Source organism: Scyliorhinus canicula, chromosome 13, assembly GCF_902713615.1.
Source record: "Scyliorhinus canicula chromosome 13, sScyCan1.1, whole genome shotgun sequence".
Taxonomy (NCBI): Eukaryota; Metazoa; Chordata; class Chondrichthyes; order Carcharhiniformes; family Scyliorhinidae; genus Scyliorhinus; species Scyliorhinus canicula.
In genome coordinates this window covers 35,077,437-35,103,802 of record NC_052158.1, presented here as the reverse complement: position 1 = coordinate 35,103,802, position 26,366 = coordinate 35,077,437, and the positions used below count along the sequence as shown (strand labels likewise).

Below are 26,366 nucleotides of genomic sequence, written 5' to 3'. Positions count from 1 at the left end.
ATGCCCATTGAGAGTTTAAACCTTTTGTGGGAAATTCCATGTCGGTCCTGACCCACTTCCTTTCTGTTGTCCATCTGGCTTCCCGATGACGGGAAACATAGGAAGTAGGAGCACGAGTCAGCCATTCGGCCCTTCAACCCTGCTCTGCCATTCTGCATTAACATGGCTGATCTGGGAAGATTTGGACCAATGGTGTTTACACGAGACTCGAAAGGACAGTAACAGACTTGTCATTTTCAAAAGGGAATTGGGTAATTACTTGAGTCGAGAAGGTTAGGGAGTGAATAGTTATGGGAAAAGAGCTGGGAGATGGGATGAATTGGCCAACCGTTTCAAAGAGCAGCCACAGGCTTGCTGGGCAGAATGGCCACCTCTTGTGCTTGGTGTTGATGCTGTGTTTTCCTGGGTTTAAACCTGTATTTGTCTCTCCCTAGTCCTGGAATCCCTGGTGTTCGACCCGAGCTCTGCCCACCAGAGGCTCCTGGTGTCCGAGGACCTGACCCACGTGCGGCTGACCAACTCCAACCAGCAGCAGTTCCACACGGCCCAGCGGTTCAACCCCTGCGTTAACATCCTGGCAGCCCAGGGCTTCACGTCTGGCAGGCACTACTGGGAGGTCGAAGTGGGGAGCAAGACGGCCTGGGACCTGGGGCTGGCCAAGGAGTCAGTCCAGAGGAAGGGCCGGATAACCCTCTCTCCTATCGATGGCTACTGGACCATTTGGCTGCGGAACGGAGATGAGTACAAGGCCCTCGACTGGCCGGCTGTGCCCCTCACCCTGACTGTCAGGCCCAGTAAGGTGGGGGTCTACCTGGATTTCGAGGGAGGCCAGGTGTCCTTCTATAACGCTGACAACATGACCCATATCTACACCTTCAAAGACACCTTCACAGAGAGACTCTTCCCCTATTTCAGTCCGTACTTAACCAGCTGCCCGGGCAATGCCGAGGGCCTGCGACTGTGCAGCCTCAAACTGTAACCTCCAGCCCAACACTTACCCCTCCCCTCCTAGTCCCTGAAACCTGCTGGGGCTTGTATCCTCACCGCCCCTCCCCCGGCCCCTGTAAAATTGGTTAACCTCCATCACCTTCACTCCCCCTCCTCCCCTGGGCCCCTTTCTTACAGTCTCGATTGTAATGATCTGCATTACATCATGATTAAATGTATCACGGCTTCTACGCAAACAGTGATTATTGTCAATGTTATTCCAGGTTGAGCACAGCACTATGACTCTGATTCTGTTATTGATTTTTAACGATCTAGCCTGTTCAGGAAAACATACCCCCCCCCCCCCCCCCAAACTGCTGCTGCCGCTGCGCCACCACAATGCCCTCCCACCCCGTACTCCAGCCTCGACCTCCCCCTTCCCAGGTCTTGCTTCCAGGTTCTGGGTCCCGTGTTGGAGAGAATGTGCACCAGTGTGGGTTAACCTGGTGGATTCACTTTGTGAATGGGTTGGCACACGTTGGTGTTAATTTTGTATGGGACGAAAGGGCACCATATGGGGGAGCATGTGTTTGTGTGGGTGGGGGGGGGGGGGGGTTGCTGTGTGTGCTAGTTGGCCTGTTCTGGAACTTCGAACTTTAGAGGATGTTTCCTCGGTTTCTACTTTTTCCCTTCTCAACAATGCCCAGGGGCTGGGGGAGAGGGAGGGTGGGGATGTCTGAGGAAGCAGACTGTCAAAGTCACCTTGATGAGTTGCTGCAGTCGGTAACACACACGGGGGTCGTCCCCACCACTGGCAATGGAGGCTGAGTGGCGGGATTGTCACACGCTCTGTTCTATCCTCAATAATATCAGGCTCCGACTGCAACTCATCCAGCTGAGTGAAGAGTATTTAAAAAACCGCAGCCCGGGCTCGTACCTTGCAGATCATCGAGCGGTGCGTGACAGCGTCGGTTCGTACCTTGCAGATCATCGAGCGGTGAGTGACAGCATCGGCTCGTACCTTGCAGATCATCGAGCGGTGAGTGACAGCGTAGGAAGCCAGTGGTCAAAATCTCCTGACTCTAACCTGCACTTCTAGCCATCCTGTAATGTTATCGTTTATTGTAAGGGGAACTGAAGACTCACAGCTTCCCTACAGTCCAAAAAGCGGCCATTGGGCCCATTGAGTGTGCACCAACCCTCAAAGAGCACCCCACCCAGGCCCATTTCCCCCACCCTATTCCCATAACCCACCTAACCTATACATCCCTGAACACTGAGGGGCAATTTTAGTGTGTCCAATCCACCTAATCTGCACATGTTTTCACTGTGGGTGGAAACCGGAGCACCCGGAGGAAACACACGCAGACATGGAGAGAAAGTGCAAACTCCACAGGGTCACCCAAGGCTGGAATGGAACCATGTGAGGCAGTAGTGCTAACCACTTGTTGGCAAGAATAGGGTCACACAGGGCATGGTGATTCCCGGCTGGATCACAGTCTGTGCGGAGTCTGCACATCCTCCCCGTGTGTGCATGGGTTTCCTCCAGGTGCTCCAGTTTCCTCCCACAGTCCAAAGATGTGCAGCTTAGGTGGATTGGCCATGATAAATTGCCCTTCGTGTCCAAAATTGCCCTTAGTGTTGGGTGGGGTTATGGGTATAGGGTGGGGGTATGGGCTTGGGTAGAGTGCTCTTTCCAAGAGCCGGTGCAGACTCGATGGGGCCGAATGGCCTCCTTCCGCACTGTAAATTCTACGGTAAAGACCACATCTGGAGGATTGTGTACAGTATTGTTCTCTTTATTTAAGGGAACATATCAATGCATTAGAAGCAGTTCATAGAAGGTATAAGGCATACTGAACTAACATCAGCTATTGGCTGGTTGGTCTTATGAGGATTGGTTGGAGATCCACTACAAATTCTAGTGGATAGTTTGTATCCACTAGAGTTCAGAAGAGTGCGAGGTGACTTGATCAAAACTCTTAAGATCCTGAGGGGGAAGGGGCGGTACAGAGGTTAGAACTGCTACCTATAGCGCTGAGGACCCAGGTTCGATCCCGGCCCCGGGTCACTGTCAGTGTGGAGTTTGCACATTCTCCTGTTTCTGCGTGGGTTTTATTCCCACAACCCAAAGATGTGCAGGTTAGGCGAATTGGCCACATTAAATTGCCCCTTAATTGGAAAAAATAATTGGGATTTGAATCCCGGCCCTGGGTCACTGTCCGTGTGGAGTTTGCACATTCTCCCGTGTCTGCATGGGTTTCACCCACACAACACAAAGATGTGCAGGATAAGTGGACTGGCCATGCTAGATTGGCCATGCTAAATTGCCCCTTAATTGGAAAAAAATAATTGGGTACTCTTTTTAAAAAAAAAAAAAAAAAAAAAATTTTTTTAAAGGCCCTGAGGGGTATTGGCAGTGTGGATGTGGAGAGGATGTTTCCTCTTGTGGGAGAATCTAGAACGAGGGGAAGGGTCACTGTTTAAAAATAAGGGACCGGTCATTTAAGATGGCGACCAGGAGAATTTCTTTTGAGGGTGGTGAGTCCCTGGAACTCTCTTCCTCAAAAGGCAGTGGAAGCAGAACCTTTGAATATTTTTAAGGCCGAGCTGGATTGATTCTTGATTAGCACGGGGGTGAAAGGTTATCAGGGTCGGCAGGAATGTGGGGTTGGCTTTACACTCATCAGCCGCGATCATATTGAATGGCGGAGCAGAGTGGAGGGGCTGAGTGGCCTCCTCCTGCTCCTAACCCGTTTGTTCATTTGAGGTAGTCGGTCCTGGTCAATGGTAAAGATTTTAATGGGGGTGGTGGTGGGGGTGATGGGTGGTGGCGAGGGTGATGGGTGGTGGCGAGGGTGATGGTTGGCGAGGGTGATGGGTGGTGGGGGTGATGGGTGGCGAGGGTGATGGTTGGCGAGGGTGATGGGTGGTGGGGGTGATGGGTGGCGGGGTGGGTGATGGGTGGTGGCGAGGGTGATGGTTGGCGAGGGTGATGGTTGGCGAGGGTGATGGGTGGTGGGGGTGATGGGTGGCGGGGTGGGTGATGGGTGGTGGCGGGGTGGTGGCGAGGGGGATGGGTGGTGGCGAGGGTGATGGGTGGTGGAGAGGGTGATGGTGGGGCATGTTGGGTGAGGGTTTTGGTGAGTAATGGGTGGGGCAGTGGTTTCTGTTTGGCAACGTACAGCGGTTGTTTTCCTGTACCTGCCGCAGTATGGTTGACCAAGAAACTCTCCCATTCTTTACCGCTTACCGTCAGGCGTATTGGAAGGGTGTTTTTTTTTTTAATTGAGGGCCAATTCACCTACCCCGCACATCTTTTTGGGTGTGGAAGTGAGACTCATGCCATCACAGGGAGAATGTGCAAACTCCACATGGACGGTGACCCAGGGCCAGGATCGAACCTGGATCCTCAGCGCCATAGGCAACAGTGCTAACCACTGTGCCTCCCGGGATTATGGAAGGATGTTCAGGCGGATATTTGACCCATTTGACCACGTTATGAACGCATCTTCCTTGGCCATCAGGTCCTGAAGCAGGAATCGGGGTGTTGACGCTCCCCACTGCACCGTACAACCTCTTGTTACAATAGCTATGGGGCAAATGCACGGTGGCGCAGTGGGTTTGCCCTGCAGTGCCTCGGCGCCGAGGTCCCAGGTTCGATCCCGGCTCTGGGTCACTGTCCGTGTGGACTTTGCACGTTCTCCCCGTGTTTGCGTGGGTTTCACCCCCAAAATCCAAAGATGTGCAGGCTAGGTGGATTGGCCACGCTAAATTGCCCCTTAATTGGAAAAAATGAATTGGGTACTGTAAATTTATTTTTTAAAAGCTATGGAGCAAGGAAATATATAATCTGTTTCGCAATATCTTCAGCGTGAGCCAACAATTTGTAATCAAGCAGCGCTCACCCCCCCCCCCAACAGCAGATTTGAATGTCCCGAAGCGGTTTATAGCAGTACAACTCGGGCAGATGGCTGACAATGACTGACGTGAGCAGAGTCGAGGACACGTGACCATAAGCGCTGGTCAAAGGGGTAGGTTTTGGGTGGTGGAGAGGTGCAGAGGAGGGAATCCCAACACTGTGGGCCCAGTTGGCTGACGGCATAGCCGCCAATGGTGAACGCTCGAGCAACTGGATTCTGGGAGGGGTTGTGGGGCTGGAGGAGATTACAGAGATAGGGGTGGGTGGAGGTCATGGAGGGATAGGAAAACAACGATCAGGTCCTTCTCCACAGCTTGGTTGAGATGCTGCTTAAAACGTCTTTGTTTTGATCAAGCTGTCCTAATCTCTCTCTAGATGTGGCTCAGGATTGCTCTCCAGTGATGCATCTTGGGATGTCTAACTGAATTCAAGGTGACGATGTAAACGCAAGTTGTTGCAGTAGCTTACTGGGAAAGAAGCAGGACTGTGACTGGGACTTCTCTGCCCAGGAGGGAAATAATAATAATCTTTACTGTCACAAGTAGGCTTACATTAACAATGCAAAGAAGTTACTGTGAAAAGCCCCTCGTCGCCACACTCCGGCGCCTGTTCGGGTAGACAGAGGGAGGATTCAGTCTCCAAATTACCTGACAGCACTTTCGGGACTTGTGGGTGGAAACCGGAGCACCCGGAGGAATCCCACGCAGACATGGGGAGAACGTGCAGACTCCGCACAGACAGTGACCCAGTGGGGAATCGAACCTGGGACCCTGGCGGTGTGAAGCAACAGTGCTAACCACTGTGATGGGGCAACATCACTGAACCTGCATCAATATACCGTTCCTAAAGGTGCAGTGCCCTGGACTTTATCTAGTTCAGGCGGGGTCTGCCCAAAGCCCTATACAATGGAACCCCCGGCAAACCCCCCACCCAGCTAGAACGGGACAGGGCAACATGGCATCTGGCTTTGTAAGCTATCACCAGAGGCACAGGTCTACCAAGTAGACATACATATTTATACACCACATTCACCTATCTCAAGAGCAAAGAAGCATATTCAGGCTCGCACTCCCGCATGTGACCCCCCTCCACTCAACCTTGCATCATTCCACAACATCCACCCTGGTTCCATTCTCTATGGCTTGCGGTTGCGAAGATGGAGGGGTTCAGCGTTCTTCTGCCAGTTGTGTAATCCCGGGCAGAAGAAGGGATACAGCCTCTTGGTGAAGTTGACAGCGAAGGTATACAGGTGCAGCTGGCCCCCCGCGTCGAAGAAGGACACCTGCCCCCGCTCGTAGTTGAGGTAAACGCCAACCACTGTCGGGTTCTGACCCAGCGGCAAGGGCCCGGGGTGGCGAGTCCACAGCCTGGTACTCCGTCTTGCTGAGGCTCAGGCTCCAGTGCCCAGCCCCGGGCACCCCTTTGACCTTGCCCTTCCTACTGACCGTCTCGCTGGCCAGGCCCAGGTCCCAGGTGTCCTTATAGCCCACCTCCGTCTCCCAGTAGTGCTTGCCTGCGGCAAAGCCCCCAGAGGCCAGCACACAGTGACTGACCAGGAACCTCTTGGGATTTTCAGGGAGATGCTGCCGCTCGTTACTGTCCGACACGCTGGTGCCCCCGTCTGACAGGATGAGCCAAGGATTCGCTGTGTCTGGATCCAGAGTCAAAGAAACTGAAATGGAAAGAGAGGGGGGGGGGGGAGAGAGAGATAAACAAACAATTAATTTAACTCCAATTCAGGAAAGAAATCTATCGATGAATAGTCTTTAAAACTTCAACTGTTCCCTTGTACACCAGTCAATGAAAGTGGAGAGGCAGGTGCAGCAAGCAATTAGTAAGGTAAATGGTATGGTGGCCTTCATTGCGAGAGGATTTGAGTTCAGAATTAGGGATATCTTACTGCAGTTATACAGGGCCATGGTGAGACCATACCTGGAGTATTTCGTGCAGTTATGGTCTCCTACCTCAGAAAGAATGTATTTGCCACAGAGAGAGTGCAGCGGAGGTTCACTAGGCTGATACCGGGGTTGGCGTGACTGTCCTATGAGGAGAGATTGGTTCGAATGGGCCTCTATTCACCGGAGTTCAGAAGGAGGAGAGGCGATCTGATTGAAACGTCTAAAATTCTAACTGGTCTGGACAGACTAGATGCAGGGAGGATGTTTTTCCTGATTGGGGAAATCTAGAACCAGGGGACAGTCTCAGGATACAGGATAGACCATTCAGGACTGAGATGAGGAGACATTTCTTCACTCAGAGGATGGTGAACCTGTGGAATTCTCTATCACTAGAGGCTGTGCAGGCCAAAACACTGAAAGTGTTCAAGAAAGAGATCGATTTTGTTTAAATTTTAACGGCATCAAGGGATATGGGGAGAAAGCGGAAATATGGCTTTGGGATGGAGGATCAGCCACAATCATAATGAACAGCAGAGCAGGTCCAAAGGGCTGAATGGCCCACTCTTTTTCCCAGTTTCTATGTTTCTCCCCCCACCCCCCCCCCAAATCTAGCATCCACAGCATTTTGAGGAAACAACTTATAGATTTCTGCTCTCCTCTTGTGAGCTAATGTGCTTCCCGATTTCCCTCCTGAACATCCCAAATCAATGTTTTAACTCAATCGCCCTTTGTTCTTAACTTGTCCACCCGAGCAAATTGTTGCAAACTATCCTTCCACTCGAATCCTCTCGACACTGTTGCCTCAATGCGCTAGGAACCGGGTTCAATTCCAACCTTGGGGGACTGTGTGGAGTTTGCACTTTCTCCCCGTGTGTGCGTGGGTTTCCTCCGGGTTCTCCAATTTCCTCCCACAGTCCAAAGATGTGCAGGTTAGGTGGGGTTTTGGGAATAGGGCACTGGAGTCGGCCTAGGTAGGGTGCTCTTCCAGTTGGGTTGGTGCAGAATTGATGGGGCGAATGGCCTCCTTGCGCACCGTAGGGATTCTATGGAGGTCACATCTCAGCATTCTGAAGTCGGGGGAACAGATGTTCCTGCAGCCTGTCCTCATCATTGAACCCTTTTCACCCTGCCACCTTTCTGGTGAACCTGCGTCAATATACCCTCCCTAAGACAGCACGGTGGCACAGTGGTTAGAACTGCCGCCTCACGGCACCGAGGTCCCAGGTTCGATCCCGGCTCCGGGTCACTGTTCGTGCGGAGTTTGCACATTCTCCCCTTGTTGTTTCGCTCCCACAACCCAAAGATGCGCAGGCTAGGTGGATTTGCCATGCTAAATTGCCCCTTAAATGGAAAAAATGAATTGGGTACTCTAAGTTTTTTTAAATATATACCCTTCCTAAAGGTGCAGTGCGCGGAACTAAATCTAGTTCCCCAGGTGGGGTCTGCCCAAGGCTTTGTACAATTGAAGCATAATTTACAATTTGGCATCTGGCCTTGGAGGCCAACACCAGAGCCACAGGTCTACCAGGTAGACTTGTACATATTATTGCAGAATTACATTCTTTGGAAACGCATTTCCAATTGGTTCTCTGATAGCTACCCTCGCTTTCTCTGCTGTGCGGACCGGTTAAGCTGGACTCTCCCCTTCGGTCAGCCGCATGAGAGTTCGGACAGCGAACGTTAGGAGACTCTTCAACTTACGGAGGCGTCGCAGCTGCGTTTTTCCTTCATTTAGTCATGAACTCATGTCTGTAGGTCATTAGTCTAGGCCTCTGACTCGCTAGTCCAGTAATATGACCACTTTGCTACCATTTGCCCTGCTCCTTTGAGGCCTGGCCAGTTTTCTTCACCCGAGCAGTGTGTGTGTGTGTTGGGAAGTCACAGCAAAACCTCCCCAGTACCTCACTCCGTTCCTGCACTGTCCGCTTACCCTGGAAACTGCGAATTCTACTCCATTCTGCAAAAGAAAATATGTGACAGTGGCCAAGAGTCAATATTGAGGCTGGTGAACACAAAGACAGAGTTTTTTTAAAAATCAGGGGACGAAAACAAATCTTACCGGCCTCACTCACACGAAACTGAGCGTGCGGAAGAAAATCTGAAAACGTTTAAAGAGAGAATTAATAAGCTCCTTTTGCCAAGCCTCCGGTGATGTTGATGCCTTGAGGCCCCCGCACCCCTCTGGCAAACAAAGAACAAGAACAAAGAAAATTACAGCACAGGAACAGGCCCTTCGGCCCTCCCAGCCTGCGCCGATCCAGATCCTTTATCTAAACCTGTCGCCTATTTTCCAAGGATCTACTTCCCTCTGTTCCCCGCCCGTTCATATATCTGTCTAGATGCATCTTAAATGATGCTATCGTGCCCGGCTCTACCACCTCCGCTGGCAAAGCGTTCCAGGCACCCACCACCCTCTGTGTAAAAAAACTTCCCATGCACATCTCCCTTAAACTTTCCCCCTCTCACCTTGAAATCGTGACCCCTTGTAACTGACACCCCCACTCTTGGTAAAAGCTTGTTGCTATCCACCCTGTCCATACCTCTCATAATTTTGTAGACCACAATCAGGTCCCCCCTCAACCTCCGTCTTTCCAACAAAAACAATCCTAATCTACTCAACCTTTCTTCATAGCTAGCACCCTCCATACCAGGCAACGTCCTGGTGAACCTCCTCTGCACCCTCTCTAAAGCATCCACATCGTTCTGGTAATGTGGCGACCAGAACTGCAAGCAGTATTCCAAATGTGGCCTAACCAAAGTCATATCAACTGTAACATGACCTGCTGACTCTTGTACTCAAGGGGAATGAAGCAGCTGCTATTCTTTCAGTCACCTCCAGGGGCGCAGCAACACATCCCAGTCACCCACGGAACCTAATGGACGTGGGCTTCCACGCCTCACACAAAGGTCGATAACTCAACATTCACTGTTGATACGGAATAGGACAGGTAGCAATTTGCGTTGCCAACCCATGAGCAGGCAAAGGTCGAAATCGGGAGCGTGCTAGCTAATTTTTTTGCTCCACAATAACATTTGCCACATTGGTACCCAGCGAATAGGCCTTGTAGTGGTTTGACAAACTGGGTGTCTCATGGAGCCTTTTCGGAGGGTAATTAAGAGTGAGCCACTTTGAAAAAAATTAATTTGCAGGAACGTGGGCGTCACTGGCTAAGCCCATCCCTAATTGCCCCTTGAGAAGGTGGTGGTGCTGCGGTCCATGTGATGTACACCCACTGTGCTGTTAGGGAGGGAGTTAGACGATATTGACCCAGCCACAGTGACGGAACGGTCAGGATGGTGAGTGGCTTGGAGGGGAACTTCCAGGTGGCAGTTTTCCTATGTGCTGCTGCATTGTCCTTCTGTTTATTGCTGTTTGCCCAGAGTCACCAAGTAGGCCTCACCAGGTAAGGACGGCAGATTTCTTGGCTTTTCAGGGGACATTAGAGATCCAGATGGGGTTTTAAAACAATCTGCCGTCCGCCAAAGGTCTTTATGCGGCCCACCAAGTCATTAAAAAACAAAACAAAAAATTTTTGTTTTTTTTTAAATTTTTTATTATTTTTTTTTAAGGTTAATGGGGGGGGGCTGTTGGGTTACTTACTGGTATAGGGTGGATACGTTGACTTGAGTAGGGTGATCATTGCTCGGCACAACGTCGAGGGCCGAAGGGCCTGTTCTGTGCTGTACTGTTCTATGTCCTATATGAGGCGCCCAGAATCATAACCGGGTTAAGTAATTATTTTACTTAATATACTATGCGGCCCTTTAAAGTTGTGAATTTCTGAATGTGGCCCTTGCACGGAAAAGTTTGCCCACCCCTGGTGTAGAGGGAGCCTGACTCTGTACATAACCCCGAGCTGTACCTGTCCTGGGAGTGTTTGATGGAGCCAATGTAGGGGGAGCCTGACTCTGTATATAACCCCGAGCAGGATGGTGTAGAAGGAGCTTTACTCTGTATCTAACCCCCTGCTGTACCAGTCCTGGGAATGTTTGATAGTGACATATAGAGGGAGCTTTACTCTGTACCTAACCCCGAGCTGTACCTGTCCTGGACGTGTTTGATGGGGCAATTTGTGTAACAGTATTTAAGGTCATATTATATTTGACCTGTTTGTGCTCAATGCTGATGCAGGGCCTGAAACACAGCCAACACATCTCCTCACTTCAGGAACAGACAATTTACATGTGATTTACATGCATTGGAGGCAGTTCAGAGGAGGTTTACTAGACTGATACCTGGAATCAGCAGTTGTCTTAGGAGGAAAGGTTGGACAGACTGGGCTTGTTCCACTGGAGTTTAGAAAAGTGAGGGGGTGACTTGATTGAAGTGAATATGATACTGACCAGTCTCCGCAAGGTGGGCATGGAAAGGAATGTTCCACTTAGTGGGTGAGTCCGGAATCAGGGGAGCACTATTTTAAAATGGGGGGGGTCACTCTTTTAGGACAGAGAAGAAGAGATTTTTGTTCTCTCAGAGAATTGTGCGACTTTGGAACTCTGCCTCAGAAGGAGGTGGAGGCGGAGTCACTGAATAATTTTAAGGTGGAGGAAGATAGACTCCGATTGTAGAAAGGAATCAAAGGTTATCAAGGGGTACATGGGAATGTGGAGTTTGAAATACCAATAGATCAGCTGTGATCTTACCGAATGGCGATGGAGATCCGAGGGGCCAAATGACATCATTCTGCCCCCATTTCACATGTAATTATTATTTTTAATAACTTAGCATTTTTTTAAAAAACTACTGTTAAGCTTTGAATGTTGCAATCACTGACCTATTACATGTGCAGTCGACATCTCCTTGACATTGCCCAGTTTGTTGTAGATGATACAGATCACAGTGGATGAAACGCTATCAGTTGTCCGATACTGGATGTCCACATTGTACAGTCCCTGCTCGTCTCTCACTTTGGTTACTGTGGACAGTGGCACCAGGCTGTTTCCGGAGCCATCTTTCCAGGTGATGCCAGGTTCGGGGTACCAGCCCTCAGACTGGCAAGCGTAAGCGACGACGTTCTCGTCGGACTGCGTTATCGACAAACCTGGCTTTGTCCCGAAGGCTAGAAAAGAACAGAACGCCCTGCTCAGTCGAGAGGGAAGACGTACGTGCAGGTTCACCCATCGCAAAGTAAATGTACCCTTTCAGATTCAGTGTGCCATTTTCACTGCTCACAGCACGGCCTACTCTATGCTGTAGAGACCAAATACAGACTGGGTGGCCCACGCTGCGGGACACCTTCGACCAGCTCAGTATTTCCCCATTTCAGACCTGGCATTGGCGCGACCCCAAGCTTGCAGATGCCCACCACTACACCCGCACCCCCTCCCGCCTCCCCCATTCCTCCTTCACCGACCCACAGGAATGAAGCTCCAGAAGACATGCTCTCGGAGTTCACGTCGGTACCCGCACCGGCGACTTCACTAACGATGCAAGCACGGACGAGTTCGACGCCCGGGCCAGCGGCGTCACCAGAGCTTCGGCGTTCACAGCGCACAATCCGTGCGCCGGACAGGCTGAACTTATGAACCCATCGCCCCTGCCGGACTTCATTTTTTTAACAGGGGGTGAATGTAGTGAATGTATTGCTGTAACAATTCACCACATGATTATCTGTATTACGCTGTTTCCCATGTGGGCTCCACCTATGGACCATTGTATGGTATTACCTATGATGTAGCATGTTGGGGCCTGTGGGCTCCGCCCCTCACTCCACCCCTTGAGGGGAAGTAGAAAGAGCAGTCGCCCTGCAGGCGATTCCCACTAGCAGACCAGTCGCAGGCAGGCACTGTTCTAGTTGATTAAAGTCACAGTTTACTTCTACTCCTGGTTTCGTGTGAATTGATGGTCGCATCACAGATCAACCGTGATCTTACTGATGGCAAATCAAACGTCCGGTGACAGCACAGTGGTTAGCACCGTTACTTCAAAGCTCCAGGGTCCCAGGTTCGATTCCTGCCTTGGGTCACTGTCTGTACGGAGTCTGCACGTTCTCCCTGTGTGTGAGTGAGTTTCCTCCGGTTTCCCCCCACAGTCCAAAGATGTGCAGGTTAGGTGGAATGGCCATGCTAAATGGCCCCTAGGTGTCCAAAAAGGGTGGGGTTACAGAAGTAGGGTGGAGGTGTGGGCATAAGTGGGGTGCTCTTTCCGGGGACCGGTGCAGACTCGATAGGCCGAATGGCCTCCATCTGCACTGTAAATTCTATGATTCGATGACATGCAGGTGGAGGTCGCAGGGTGGCTCCCACAAATGTTCCCATTTTTTGACCCCTTGTATCTAGTTTTAGGGGGAACCCTAATAAGCTGCCGTCAGTAAAGTTGTGGGAATTAGAGGATGTTGAAATCGCGATGAAAGAATACGGCATGAAGAGGAATGAGCGCTAGTCCACCTGGGGGTCCGAGTTTGGTTCGGAGTTCTGTGGGAGAAAAGATGTTGGGAGCAAGCTGGCCGGGTGGGGTTGTGCCCATTGCGGTGGACATGCTACCCGAGCTGATGGCGGCGGAGTTTGAGCAGCAGTTTGCCAAGTATTTGGAGCGACATGGGATGGAGATGATGGGAACGCTCAAAGAGCTGGTGGAGGTTACGCTGGCCCCGATAAAGGAGGCTCTTAGAAAGACGTCGGGAATGGTATGGGAGCATGGTGAGGGGATGAAGGGGGTAGAGGAGGCATCGTCGTGACACAGTGACCAGCTCTCCTCGATGGGAGAGGAGCTGCGGAAGGTGGAGGGCAGTAAAGCGCTGAGAGAGAGCCAAAGTGGAGGACCTGGAAAACAGGTCACGGCGGCAGAATTGTTGGACTGTGGGGCTGCCTGAGGGGCTGGAGGGCCTGAGGCAGACTTTTCAGGGATGTTTGCCAAGTTATTGAGGGAGGAGAAGAGAACACCTCCCTCTTTGAGCTAGATAGAGCTCATCGGTCACCCTGGCCGAAGCCAAATGAATGATCCACCAAGAACTGTGACAGTCTGTTTTCACAGCTATCAGATCACAGCTATCAGATCACAGCTATCAGATCACAGCTATCAGATGAAGGAGAACGTCTTGGGATGTGCCAAGCAGAATCGAGAGGTGAGGGAAGGCAGTGGTATTCGTATATACCAGGACATCACGGTGGAGCTGGCAAAACGGTGGGCGGCCTTTAATAGAGCGAAGGCAGTGCTGTATAAGAGTCATGTTCAGTTCTGGATGGTCTACCCAGCGAAGTGGAGAGCTACCTACAACTCGAAGTACATTTATTTGAGATGGCGGAGAAGGCGCCGGCAATCGTAAAAGCTGAAGGACTGGGACTGAACTGAGGTTGAAGTTTAATTTCTTATGTTGTGGTTGGGAAGGGGTTGGGTTGGGGATGTTGGGATAATGGGTCGGGTTTTATTCCCCTTGGGGTGGTGTTTAGTATGTTTGATTGTTTCGAAGAGCTGTGTGGGGAGTGGTTTCTTTGATGGTCTTTGTGTTCGGTACGTGGGGCAGGGGGGAGGGGGCTCTGGTGGGGCCACTTCGCTGGCAAACTTAAGGTGGCTAGTGAGCGGGAGCCAGGTTGGGGGAGGGGCTGCGGTCAGCCCAGACTGTGTTGACAGGTTTCTGCGGGCCTGGGAGGTGTGACTGGTGGGGGGGACGGGGCGTATGCGGTTTCGAGAGGAAGTGGTTGGGGGATTTCTGGGATTGGGGGGGGGGGGGGGAGGGGTAGATGGTTGACAGTGACTTGGGGCAGGGCCTGGTCCTATTTGTGAGGTGGGGCGGGGGGCCATTTTGGGAGAACGGTGGGCCTAGAAGGTTGTCGGTCGGGGGGAGGGGTGGGCGGGTTAGGTATGCCCCATGGAGTGGTCATGGCTGATAGGAGGGAGAGATGGGAAGAGAGTCTGAATGGTAACATGGAATGTGCGGGGATTGGGTGGACCAGTAAGAGAGCGGGGGTCTTGAGGTATTGGAAGCGTTTATGAAGGAGATGGGGGAGCAGATCCTTGGGGGTTCAAGTATCCAGTGGGTCAGAGTATATTCCTTTTTCTCGCCGGTGCGTAATGTATATTCAAGGATTGATTTATTTATTATGGGGAGGGGCTGGTTTAGCACAGGGCTAAATCGCTGGCTTTGAATACAGACCGAGGCAGGCCAGCAGCATGGTTCAATTCCCGTACCAGCCTCCCCGAACAGGCGCCAGAATGTGGCGACTAGGGGCGTTTCACAGTAACTTCACTTGAAGCCTGCTTGTGACAATAAGCCATTTTCATCGTTGTCGGGGGCGAGGACGGCGGAACACTCGGCGATCGTTATTTCAGATCATGCTCCGCACTTGGCGGATGTGGTCTTGGGGAAGGGGCCTGCACAAAGGCCAGTGTGGAGGTTGGATGTGGGGTTGCTCGCGGATCCGTGTTTTGGTGTTAGGGTGGCAAAGGTGAATGATGATTATGTGAGGTTCAATACAAATGGGGAGGTCGCGCTGTCAGTGGTTTGGGAGGTGCTGAAGGTGGGCCCTGTTGGGGTGGAGGTCCTGTGCCTCAGTGTGTCTGGGGAACCTGATGGACTTACTGCATCTTGAGAAGGTGTGACTGAGGGGTTCCATAAGAGATGGGGCCTACTTATCCTTCACTTTAAAGAGTTGGTTACCGTCAATTGCTAAGGGGTGTAGGGTTCGGGGGAGGGGGGTTTGGGATGGGTGGTTTGAGTTATCTTGGGGTGGATGGTAGAAGGAGAAGTTCTTTTGTTATACTTTTTGTTGGGGGTGTTTTGTTTTATGTGTAAAATGTTAAAAAAACAAATAAAAATATTTTTAAAAAAAAAGAATAGCAGAGCGGATCGCGTCAGCTGAACTAGCATTCAAGTAATTAATTTTCAAATTTAACTTCCACCAGCTGACGAGGTGGGATTCGAACCTGTGTCCCCTCCCAGAACATTAACATAAGCAAAACACTGCGGGTGCTGGAATCTGAAACAAAAACAGGAAACGCCAGGGAATCTCAGCCGTTCTGGCAGGACCTGTGGAGTTTAAAGACAGATGGGAAACGTTAGCTCTGTTTTCACCCCGTACAGGTGTTACTAACCCCCAAAGCTTTTCCCAACATTCTCTGTTCTCGTTTCCCCAGCGCTGACTGACTAACCGGCCCAGTGTGGGACACAAAACAGTAACCTTCCTATCTCAGGGGATAGTGCCTACCCACTGAGTTAGAGCTGGCATGCTTGGCCACTGATTGTGTGTGTGTGTGGGGGGGGGGGGGGGGGGGGGGGGGGGGGGGTTAGGGTAAGGGTAAGGGTCAGGCACACCACAGTTAACACCAACCATCTTACCGACAAAGGCGAGCTCCATATCCACGTGGCTGGAATGGCCATCGGAGCTGACGGTGCACCGATACGTCCCTGCGTCAGATTCCTTCACCCCTCGTAGTCCGATCGACACGTTTCCAGCCGCCAGCTGACCCACGAAGAGGTGGGCTCTGCCCCCGAGGGCGAGGCACGGCTCTGTCCGATCGCTCTCGCACGTCAGGATCGTGGCTTTGTTGTCCAGATCCTTCCATTCGACCCACAGCTTCATGTCCTGCGTGAAGGGGACCACTAAACAGCTGAGGACCACATCCTCACCCAAGTGGGCCACGGTGAGGGAGTCTGGCCCTTTCACTGTAAATGGGCCTGGAAGGGAAAGAAATAACAAATTTACTTTGGCATTGTGTCTTTCGTCGCCTCAGGAGGTCCCAGTGTTCACTCAATGAAACATTTGTCCTTTTGAATTAAAGTCACTGCCGCAAACACAACAGCCAAATTCTTGTCAATGTATTACCCCTCACAATTTGCCCTTGGGCAGGTGGAATTGAGTTGCCTTCAGGAGTTGCTACAATCTCCAGGGTGAGGGTGAAATCTTTTGCGAAACTAAAAGATGGCTGCTACAGGTCACACAATGCACAATATTGACCCTCCGTCCTGGGAGCTTCCAACGGGAGTCACAGGAACAACAGAGCCTCCCTCTGTTCCTTGAGGACTCTCACACACCGTGATAAGGAGACATTATAATTACAAAACTAAGGGACTCGCAGTGATCAAAATGAATAGTATCCCATTGTGTTCCGAAACAAGGTTTTACCTATTATGGCCTTATCCTTTGGTCCCTGAGGATCCTGTATATCTCAGTAACAACCACTTTCCTTTCTATAGTACCTTTAGCAGAGTAAACCATGCCAAGGCAATTCAAACAAGTGTCATAAATCAAAAAATTATGACACGGAGCCATATAATGAGATACTGTGCCGTGGGTCATGAGCTGAATTGTGAAAAACCACAACCTCATGGCCCGGCCTATATCCCATTGCCATCCTAAGAAGTCTTGCAATAGCAGGTTAAAGTCCAACAGGTTTGTTTCGAATCACTAGCTTTCGGAGCACATCACCTGATGAAGGAGCTGTGCTCCGAAAGCTAGTGATTCAAAACAAACCTGTTGGACTTATCCTGGTGTTGTAAGGTTTCTTACTGCGCCCACCCCAGATCAACGTCGGCATCTCCACATCGTCATTTCCATCAAGCCGAGGTGTCAACCCTGCTTCAATGAAAAATGCAGGAGGCCACGTCAGGAGCACAGAATCATGGATTAGAATCATTGAATTCCGACAGTGCAGAAGCGGGCCGTTCGGTCCATCACGTCTGCACCAACCCTCTGAAAAAGCCCCCCCCCCCCCCCCCCCCCCCCCTCCCCCCCCCCACACTTAGACTGACTCTCCCACCTAACCTGCACATACCTGGTCACTAAGGGGAAATTTAGTGTGGCTCGTCCTCCTGACATGCTCAGCTGTGCACTGTGGGAGCAAACCGGAGCACCCAGAGGAAACCCACGCAGAGAACGTGCAAGCTTTACACAGACAGTGACCCAAGGCCAGAATTGAAGCCGGGTCCCTGGCACTTTGAGGCAGCAGTGATATCCACTGTGTCACCGTGCTGTCCACAGCATTGCCATGCAACACCAGGCATACCTAAGAAATGAGGTATAAACCTGGTGAAGCTACACACACAGAACTACTTGGGTGACAAACAGCGATAGTGGCAAATGTTAAACAGGCCGTGCGGTCCCATAACTCATGCCCAAATGCAGCAAGACCTGGACAATATCCAGACTTGCCTGATAAATGGCAAGTAATATTCATGCCACACAAGTGCCAGACAATGACCATCCCAACAAGAGAGGATCTAACCATTCCCCCTTGACATTCAATGTCATTACCATCTCTGAAACCCTGCCAGCAACATCCTGTAGGTTACCATTGACCAAAAACTGAACTGGACTAGCCATATAAATACTGTGACTACAAGAGCAGGTCAAAGGTCAAGAATCCTGCGGCGAGTAACTCACCACCTGACTCCCCAAAGCCTGACCAAAATCTACAAGGCACATGTCTGGAGTGTGATGGAATATCCCCACTTGCCTGGATAAGTGCAGCTCCAACAACACTCAAGAAACTCAACCCCATCCAGGACAAAGCAGCCCGCTTGACTGCTCCCCCTTCCACAAACATTCAAACCCTCCACCACTGACACACAGTAACAGCCGTGTGTACCATCCACAAGATTCACTGCAGTAACTCACCAATGCTCCTTCAACAGCACCTTCCAAACTCATGACTACCATCTAGAAGGACAAGGGCAGCAGATACCTGGGAACCCCACAACTTGGAGATGCTCATCCAAGTCACTCACCATCCTCACCACGGACGTTCCTTCGCTGTCGCTGGGGCAACATACTGGAACTCTCTCCCTAATAACGCAGTGGGTGTATTTACACCACATGGACTGCATTGGTTCAAGAAGGCTGCTCACCACCACCTACTCAGGGGGCAATTAAGGGTGAGCAATAAATGTTGGCCAAGCCAGCGATGCCCACATCCCCAGGATGAATATAAAAAGTGGAAGAGAGAGGGTTAAAGAGAGGCAGAGATGTTTATGAGAGAAATCCATAGATTCAGGCCCAGGATGTTGACAGAATGGCCTCTCCAATATCGGGGGCGAGTAAAATTGCAATCACACTGGAGGTTGGACGTGAAAGAGCACAGAGGCTTCGCCCGGTTGTAAGATCCCATGGAGTTATTTGGAAACAGATTTACTTTTTTATTCACATGGCTGGGTAAGCAGGTATAGTTCGATGTCGAGGTTGACAATCCATCCAATGATTGCCGCCTGTCTCAGTGTAATGCCACGAGGAATGGATCCCTCAGGGCAGAGGTTCAGTGACGCAGGGCAATGGTTGGGCGCGGATCCCCGCCGCCACAAGTTCCTCGGGTTCCACTCGTCGAGCCAGTGGTCACATCCTATAAATTTCAGATATATTGTATAATATGTATTTGGTGCAGTAAGTGTTAAACGCCTGGGGTGGTGTGTGTGACTGCTGCAGTCATGTTTTTAAAAATCCTAGTTTGAAAGGTGTCTTGCAGCCAGAGGTGCAATTAAAGCATCATAAAAATGTGGACTTTTGTTTATATTAAGAGGGTTCCCTGTGGAGTAGATAATTAGAGCCATTGTGCTCAGCTTAGTGCGTGCAGCTAGATGCTGAAGCAGTCTCTGGAGTACGAGTTTAGTTTTAGAATAGGATGTGAACAGAAGAGAAGCGGCTTCTCACAATACAGTTCAGTGAAAGACTAGCAGCTTCTTTCCGAATAGTTCAATTAAATATTTGACTGGGGACAGACCAGAAGCAGCTGATCTCAAGACATTGAGTTCAAGACTTGCCTGTGAGCAGATAGGCAGTTTAAACAGCAGGTTGTGACAGGCAACAATCTGAAGCTGCTTCTTAAAGGATATTGCTTTCCCAAAGGTGTTTACCCAAGACATCTCTTAACAGCAAGTATTCCTGGGTCTACTAACTGTATTTAAAAGTGGATTGTGGCTTGAGGCGGGTGTTGTTTGAGTGGAGATAAAGATAGCAGTTAAGGGTTATTGTGTCATTGTGTATTGATAAACGTTGCTAAACTATTTGTATAAAGCTATTTGTATTTATAAGGTTAAGGTTATTAATGCTGTGTTAGTAAAAAAAGTTTGTTTTAATATACAATATCCCTATTTGTGCGTGAAATCACCTCTGGGGTGAAGTATCCTTTCCTCCCAGTCTTACAAACTAAATAAAATACAGGGGTTTTTGTCCAGTATCCGAGCTACTGTTGGGATCTAGTCTGGGTTCACAATATTTCCATTATGCCATATAACGCAATATGAATAAGGGTAATCAAACCAGGAAGGACAGGGGAGTCAGAAGCTGTGTAGAAAGGGTCATTGAGTCAGAGAGGTGGGGAAGTTTAGGTAGGGAATATCAGAGTTTGGGGCCCAGGCAGATTATGATCACCAGTTGCAGGGAGGCGTAAAGTGGTGATGCACAAGAGGCCAGAATTGGAGTGGCTTTGAAATTTCAAAGTGTTGTTAAGGCACAGCAGACAAATGAAATTGTGACCAGGGTGCGGTTGGCGATGTTTTCAGAGTCACCCAGGAGCTGTGTTCTCGAGAGGTGGAATTGTCGTCAGTTGGGCGGGTCTGGAGTATGTTCCATCGGGTTGTGTGTCGGGGGCGGGGGGGGAGGTGTTATGGGATTTCTGATGGGTGGGTGGGGTTTTGCTGAGGTTCTGTGTCAATGGCAGTGCTTAGTTAGCCACACACACACACACACACCCACGATTCCTGTCTCACAGGAAATTACTTGCACCAGTCTCACCTCGTTGGGAGCCGTTCAAATATGAGGCGAACACGGCTCCTGCAAGGATGGCCACCTGTAGCAATAGTTCGGCTGGCAGGCTGATTCTGCGGGCTGACCCGGGGCTGTCCAACCTTCCTGGAAGAGATGCAAAATAGCAGCTGTGTTACTCGACTGGGTCTCGATTTTTCCCTCTCCGTCTCCTCTCAAGTACAGAACCCCCACCCCCTCTCCCCTCTCCCCTACTCCCCCCCTCTACCCACTGCCTCACGATCGAAGCTTCCCTGGTGATTCTCCCACACTGCCATCAACCTCCCCGAGAGGCCTCCTGTGGTGATTGTCCCTTTCAGGGCAGCACAGCAGAGTAAGGATCCCTGGTCTGGGTGACCAATTGAGTCTCAGAGTAGGGAATTAGCCCAAGTGTGAAGTCTTTTTGGGCAGGAGACATTATGAGAGCTCTTGACAACCAGGAGGCCGCGGTACAATTCTTATTCTTATTTTGTGTTCACCAATGAAGTCTGTGAAAGTGCATTTTTACACCTCCCTAACACGGACACCTCATTGAGCAACAATAATCTCCCTCTACCCGTTCAAATATCAATCTCACTCCGAACAGAATTCAGCAGCAGCCGTGTGTACCATCTGTAGATGCACTGCAGGAATTCACCAATGCTCCTTCGGCAGCACCTTCCAAATTCATGACCACTACTGTCTAGAAGGACAAGAGCAACAGATACCTAGGAACACCACAACCTGGAGGTTCCCCTCCAAGCCACTCACCACCCTGACTTCGAAATATATTGACCATTCCTTCACTGTAGCTGGGTCAAAATCCTGGAACTCCCTCCCTAACAGCACAGTGGATGTACCTACATCTCTGACTGCAGCAGTTCGAGAAGGCAGCTCACCACCACCTTCTGAAGGGCAGCTAGGGCTGGGCCTAGCCAGTGACGCACACATCCCATAACTGAATTGTTTGAAAGAGTATCCTCGGCACCCTGCTATCAAGTCATTAGGGTACAGAAGGAGGCCATTCAGCCCATCAGCTTCCATGCTCTTCCATTTGCCGACCTAATTTGACGTTTTACTGAAGTTTTAAAATTTTATTTGAGGGAACGTGGGGGGGGGGGGGGGGGTTGTTGGCTCTTGAGATGTTGGCACTGCTGGCACAACCCTAGTTGCCTTAAAAAGGTGACGGGCAAGCGCTCCTCGTCCAATGCTTCATGGTGTGGCCAGCACAGAGGAGATATGGCACAAGTTGTCCACCTCTTTGTAGTTGGGCCCTGCTTCAAAGGACAAGGGAATCCGCTGTGAATCCAGAGAGGGAGCGAAATGACCAGAGACGAGCTTTAATCTGTTCACTTGTTGAGGGTGGAACGGATCCCCTGATTCAGGCGTTTAACGGCTCTCCAAATGTTCCTATCCCACCTGTAACAATGTCAACTGGAGATTCCCCCCCTTACAGTTCAACCACTGGAAAGGTGAACAGACAGGGAACACGGGGCAGGTCAATCAGCCCCTCAAACCTGTTCTGTCGATTGGCTAGATCACCGCCAGCCATCACCTGAACTCCATTTTCAACAAATCCCTCATAATCCCAACCCAACAGCGAAACTATCTTATAGAACTTAATCTTGAAAATTCCAATCAACGTCGGCCATCATTTTGGGAGAAAGAGTTCTTCTGAAATGTTGCGACCGGAGCTGCCAACACCACCCCCTGAGGCAGCGCGCTCCATATTCCCACCGCCCTCTGGGTGAAAACTGTTTCTTCAGGTCTCGTCTAAACCACTTCCTCTTCACCTCTGACCTCTGGTCTTCAGACACCTCTACCATGGGGAAAAGATTCTCACAATGTACTCTATCTATGCCTCTTCTAATTTTGTATACCTCAATCAGATTCCCCCCTCCCCCCACCCTCCTCAGCCTCCAGGGGAAACAGACCCAACCTATCCAGTCTCTCCTCATAGTTGAATCTTTCCATCCCAGGTAACATTCTGGTGAGTCTCCTCTGCACCCTCTCCAGTGCAATCACATCCTTCCGATGGTGTGGTGACCGGAGCTGGGCACAATATTCCATCTGTGGCCGATCCAACATTTCATAAAGCTGTACCAAGATCTCCCTGCTCCTAAGTACTGTGCCCCGGCTAATGAAGACGAGTGTTCCCTATGCCTTCTTCGCCACCCTGTCTGACTGTGCCATCCGTTTGGTGTCTCCAGTCTTCCACTCCATTCCTCCCTCCTGGCCTTCCCTTTGTGTTCCCATTCCAGCCGCCACAACCCCCTCGCCCCTCACTGCCGCCCCCTCTTAACAAAACATCTCTCACAGTTTTAAAGACAGGTCACCGAGCTGCTACATTAACTCTGTTTCTCTCACTGCAGATGCTATCAGACTCCCTGACCTCCAGGAGTTTCTCTTTATATATTTCAGATTCCAGCCATCCGCCATTTTGGAAAACGATTTTTATTTTGGAGTTGGGGGCACGTGCACCGATTGAGCATAAGAAATTCTTTTTTTTTTTAAAATAAATTTAGAGTACCCAATTATTTTTTCCAATTAAGGGGCAATTTAACGTGGCCAATCCACCTAACCTGCACATCCTTGGGTTGCGGGGGCGAAACCCACGCAGACACGGGGAGAATGTGCAAACTCCTCACGGACAGTGACCCAGGGCCGGGATTCGAACCCAGATCCTCAGCGCCGTAGGCAGCAATGCTAACCACTGTGCCACCGTGCTGCCCCTAGCATAAGAAATATGAGCAGGAGTAGGCCGTTCAACCTTTTGAGCCCATTCCACCCGTTCGACGGAGATCACGGCAGATCTTCTGTTTCGAAACTTCCCGAGCGGTGTGAACATAGTGAATAGAGAGATATTCTTCCCGCTGAAGAGAGCTAAAGAGCTACATGGGGCTGGTATAGCACACTGGGCTAAACAGCTGGCTTGTAATGCAGAACAAGGCCAGCAGCGTGGGTTCAATTCCTGTAGCGGCCTCCCCGAACAGGTGCTGGAAAGTGGCGACTAGCGGTTTTTCACAGTAACTTCATTGAAGCCTACTTGTGACAATAAATGATTATTATTAAAGGGCACAGATTCAAAATAGTTGACAAAATGAGTAAAAGTGATGTGAGAAACATATAGTCATAGGATTCACAATGCAGAAGGAGGCCATTCAGCCCATTGAGTCTGTACCGGCCCTTGGAATTAGCACCCCACTTAAGGCCACACCCGTAACCCAGTAACCCTACCTTACCTTTTGGACATGAAGGGCAATTTAGCATGGCCGATCCACCTAACCTGCACATCTTTGGACTGTGGGAGGAAACCGGAGCACCCGGAGGAAACCCACTCCGACACGGGGAGAATGTGCAGTCTCTGCACAGACAGTGACCTGAGCCGGGAATCGAACCTGGGACCCTGGAGCTGTGAAGAAACTATGTTAACCACTGTGTGCTATCCTGCTGCCCTGAGGATTATTTCTTTCTCACCCAGAGGGTGAGTTGAAATCTGGAACGAATGTTCTGAGAGGGGGTGGAGGCAGGTTTGACCGAGGATTATCAGGGCTACTATCTGAAAAGAAAGAATGTGGAACCTTACGTGGGACGAGGTAGAATGTACTTTCAGCGACCAGTGCAGATTCGGTGGGCTGAATGGCCGACGTGTCCTTTGTAAAGATTCTGTGAACATTGTCTGTCTGCACTATCACCGTATCCCCCTAGTGTAGAAATCTCTGCATCTCAGTCTTGAACAATTTTAACGACGGGGCCTCCACAGCTCTCCGAGTCAGTGAATTCCTAATATTCGCCCCTCTGAGTGAAGAAATTCCTCATCTTAGTCCTTCATGGCTGACATCTTATTCTGAGACTCTGTCCCCTGGTTCGCGACTCCTCCCATTCCACACACCCCCAGCCAGGGAGAAACATCCTTCCTGCACCCACCCTAGCGAACGCTGTAAGAATTCTATCTGTTTGAATGAAGTGTCTCTCATTCTTCTAAAACCCCCAGAGAATAAAGGCCCATCTATTTAATCTCCCCATTAGACAATCGCTCCATCCCAGGAGTTAATTTGGTGAACCTCCGTTATAGTTCCATTATAGCAAGTGTATTTTTCCTCAGGTAAGGAGACCAAAACTTCATTCCCTGAGCTGATGATCACATTTGGAATGGAACACAGGATCGCAAGGAGGCCATTCAGCCCCTCGAGCCTATCCCCATTAAATGAGAAGCCTGTGGCTGATCTGCATTTTAACTCCATCCACCCACCTTGGCACCAAACGCCGTGGAATAATCTACCAATCTCAAATTTATAAATTTTCAATCGATTCCCTCCCTCCCTCGCCACCAGCCTCAACAGCTTCACTTATTTCTTCACGTGGCCTTTGCTGGCAGAGTTGGGGTGCCTCGCTCTCTCGGCCATTTCAGAGAGGGTTAGTCGCTGTGTGGGGTCTGGAGTCACATGTTGGCCAGACCAGGGAAGGACAGGCAGATTTCCTCATCTTCATAGTTATCATAGAATTTACAGTGCAGAAGGAGGCCATTTGGCCCATCGAGTCTGCATCAGCTCTTGGAAAGAGCACCCTACCCAAGGTACCTCCACCCTATCCCCATAACCCAGTAACCCCACCCAACACTAAGGTCAATTTTGGACACTAAGGGCAATTTATCATGGCCAATCCACCTAACCTGATCTCCAACCAATCCTCATAAGACCAACCAGCCAATAGCTGATGTTAGTCCAGTATGCCTTATACCTTCTATGAACTGCTTCTAATGCATTGATATGTTCCCTTAAATAAAGAGAACAATACTGTACACAATCCTCCAGGTGTGGTCTTTACCATAGAATTTACAGTGCGGAAGGAGGCCATTCGGCCCCATCGAGTCTGCACCGGCTCTTGGAAAGAGCACCCTACCCAAGCTCACATCCCCACCCTATACCCATAACCCCACCCAACACTAAGGGCAATTTTGGACACGAAGGGCAATTTATCATGGCCAAGCCACCTAAGCTGCACATCTTTGGACTGTGGGAGGAAACCGGAGCACCCGGAGGAAACCCACACACACACGGGGAGGACGTGCAGACTCCGCACAGACAGTGACCCAAGCCGGAATCGAACCTGGGACCCTGGAGCTGTGAAGCTATTGTGCTGTCCACAATGCTGCCCTCTGGCGGACATCTTGTGGAGGGAGAGAGATTGTCGGTGCTGCAGCCAACGACAGGCTGGCACTTCCAAAGCGCCTTTCCCAACTTCCCCTTCCAGCCCTTTGTGGGAGTATTCATGCGGCCTAATCACCGTGGTAACGCAGGAGAGAGCCGCCAATTGGTGCACAGTGGGCTCCCATTCACAGCAAAGAGACAAGGTGCCGCATCTGGTGCAGCTGTTGTTTTTATTTATATAAATTTAGAGTACCCAATTAATCTTTTCCAATTAAAGGGCAATTTAGCGTGGTCAATCCACCTCCCCTGCACATCTTTGGGTTGTGGGGGTGAAACCCAAGCAAACACGGGGATAATGTGCAAACTCCATATGGACAGTAACCCAGAGCTGGGATCGAACCTGGAACCTCAGCGCCGTGAGGCTTCAGTGCGAACCACTGTGTCATTGTGCTGCTGCAGCTGTTAGTTGAGGGATCAATTGCGCCCAGGGTACCAGGGAGGACTCCCCTCCTCTTCAAATAACGGCTGTGGGAATTTTTTTCTGAGGTCCACCTAAAGGGGTTTAACGCCCCATATACAGGGTGGCATCATCAACAGTGCCGCATTCCCTCAGTACTGCACTGGGCAGGCCTGCCGAGACAGGATGCTCAAGCGTGTGGGGGTGGGACTTGAAGCCACAAGTGGGCGAGCCAGGGGCAAGGCTGCCAGCCACTGAGTCACGGCTGCCACCTGGCCTCTCTTCATGCCTCCCCCCCCCCCCAACCAATCCCCCGAATCTATGGTGAGAAGAGGTTTAGAATCATATAAGGCCTTGACCCT

General features: G+C 50.5%; 2 protein-coding genes across 2 annotated transcripts in view; one reads left to right on the top strand and one right to left on the bottom strand.

Annotated features, from left to right (window-relative positions):
* Nucleotides 1–26,366, top strand: part of LOC119975554 — a 76,061-nt gene that overhangs the window by 18,544 nt on the left and 31,151 nt on the right. The window contains exon 6 of the mRNA XM_038815341.1: nt 435–976. Within this exon, the coding sequence (XP_038671269.1) occupies nt 435–976 (542 nt within the window). The remainder of the gene's footprint in view (nt 1–434; nt 977–26,366) is intronic.
* Nucleotides 5,854–26,366, bottom strand: part of LOC119975889 (butyrophilin subfamily 1 member A1-like) — a 29,017-nt gene continuing 8,504 nt past the window's right edge. The window contains exons 3-8 of the mRNA XM_038815807.1: nt 20,410–20,526; nt 16,023–16,361; nt 11,523–11,807; nt 8,807–8,845; nt 8,678–8,704; nt 5,854–6,521 (exon numbers count right to left, since the gene is read on the bottom strand). Of these exons, the coding sequence (XP_038671735.1) occupies nt 6,016–6,521; nt 8,678–8,704; nt 8,807–8,845; nt 11,523–11,807; nt 16,023–16,266 (1,101 nt within the window). The 5' untranslated portion in view covers nt 16,267–16,361; nt 20,410–20,526 and the 3' untranslated portion in view covers nt 5,854–6,015. The remainder of the gene's footprint in view (nt 6,522–8,677; nt 8,705–8,806; nt 8,846–11,522; nt 11,808–16,022; nt 16,362–20,409; nt 20,527–26,366) is intronic.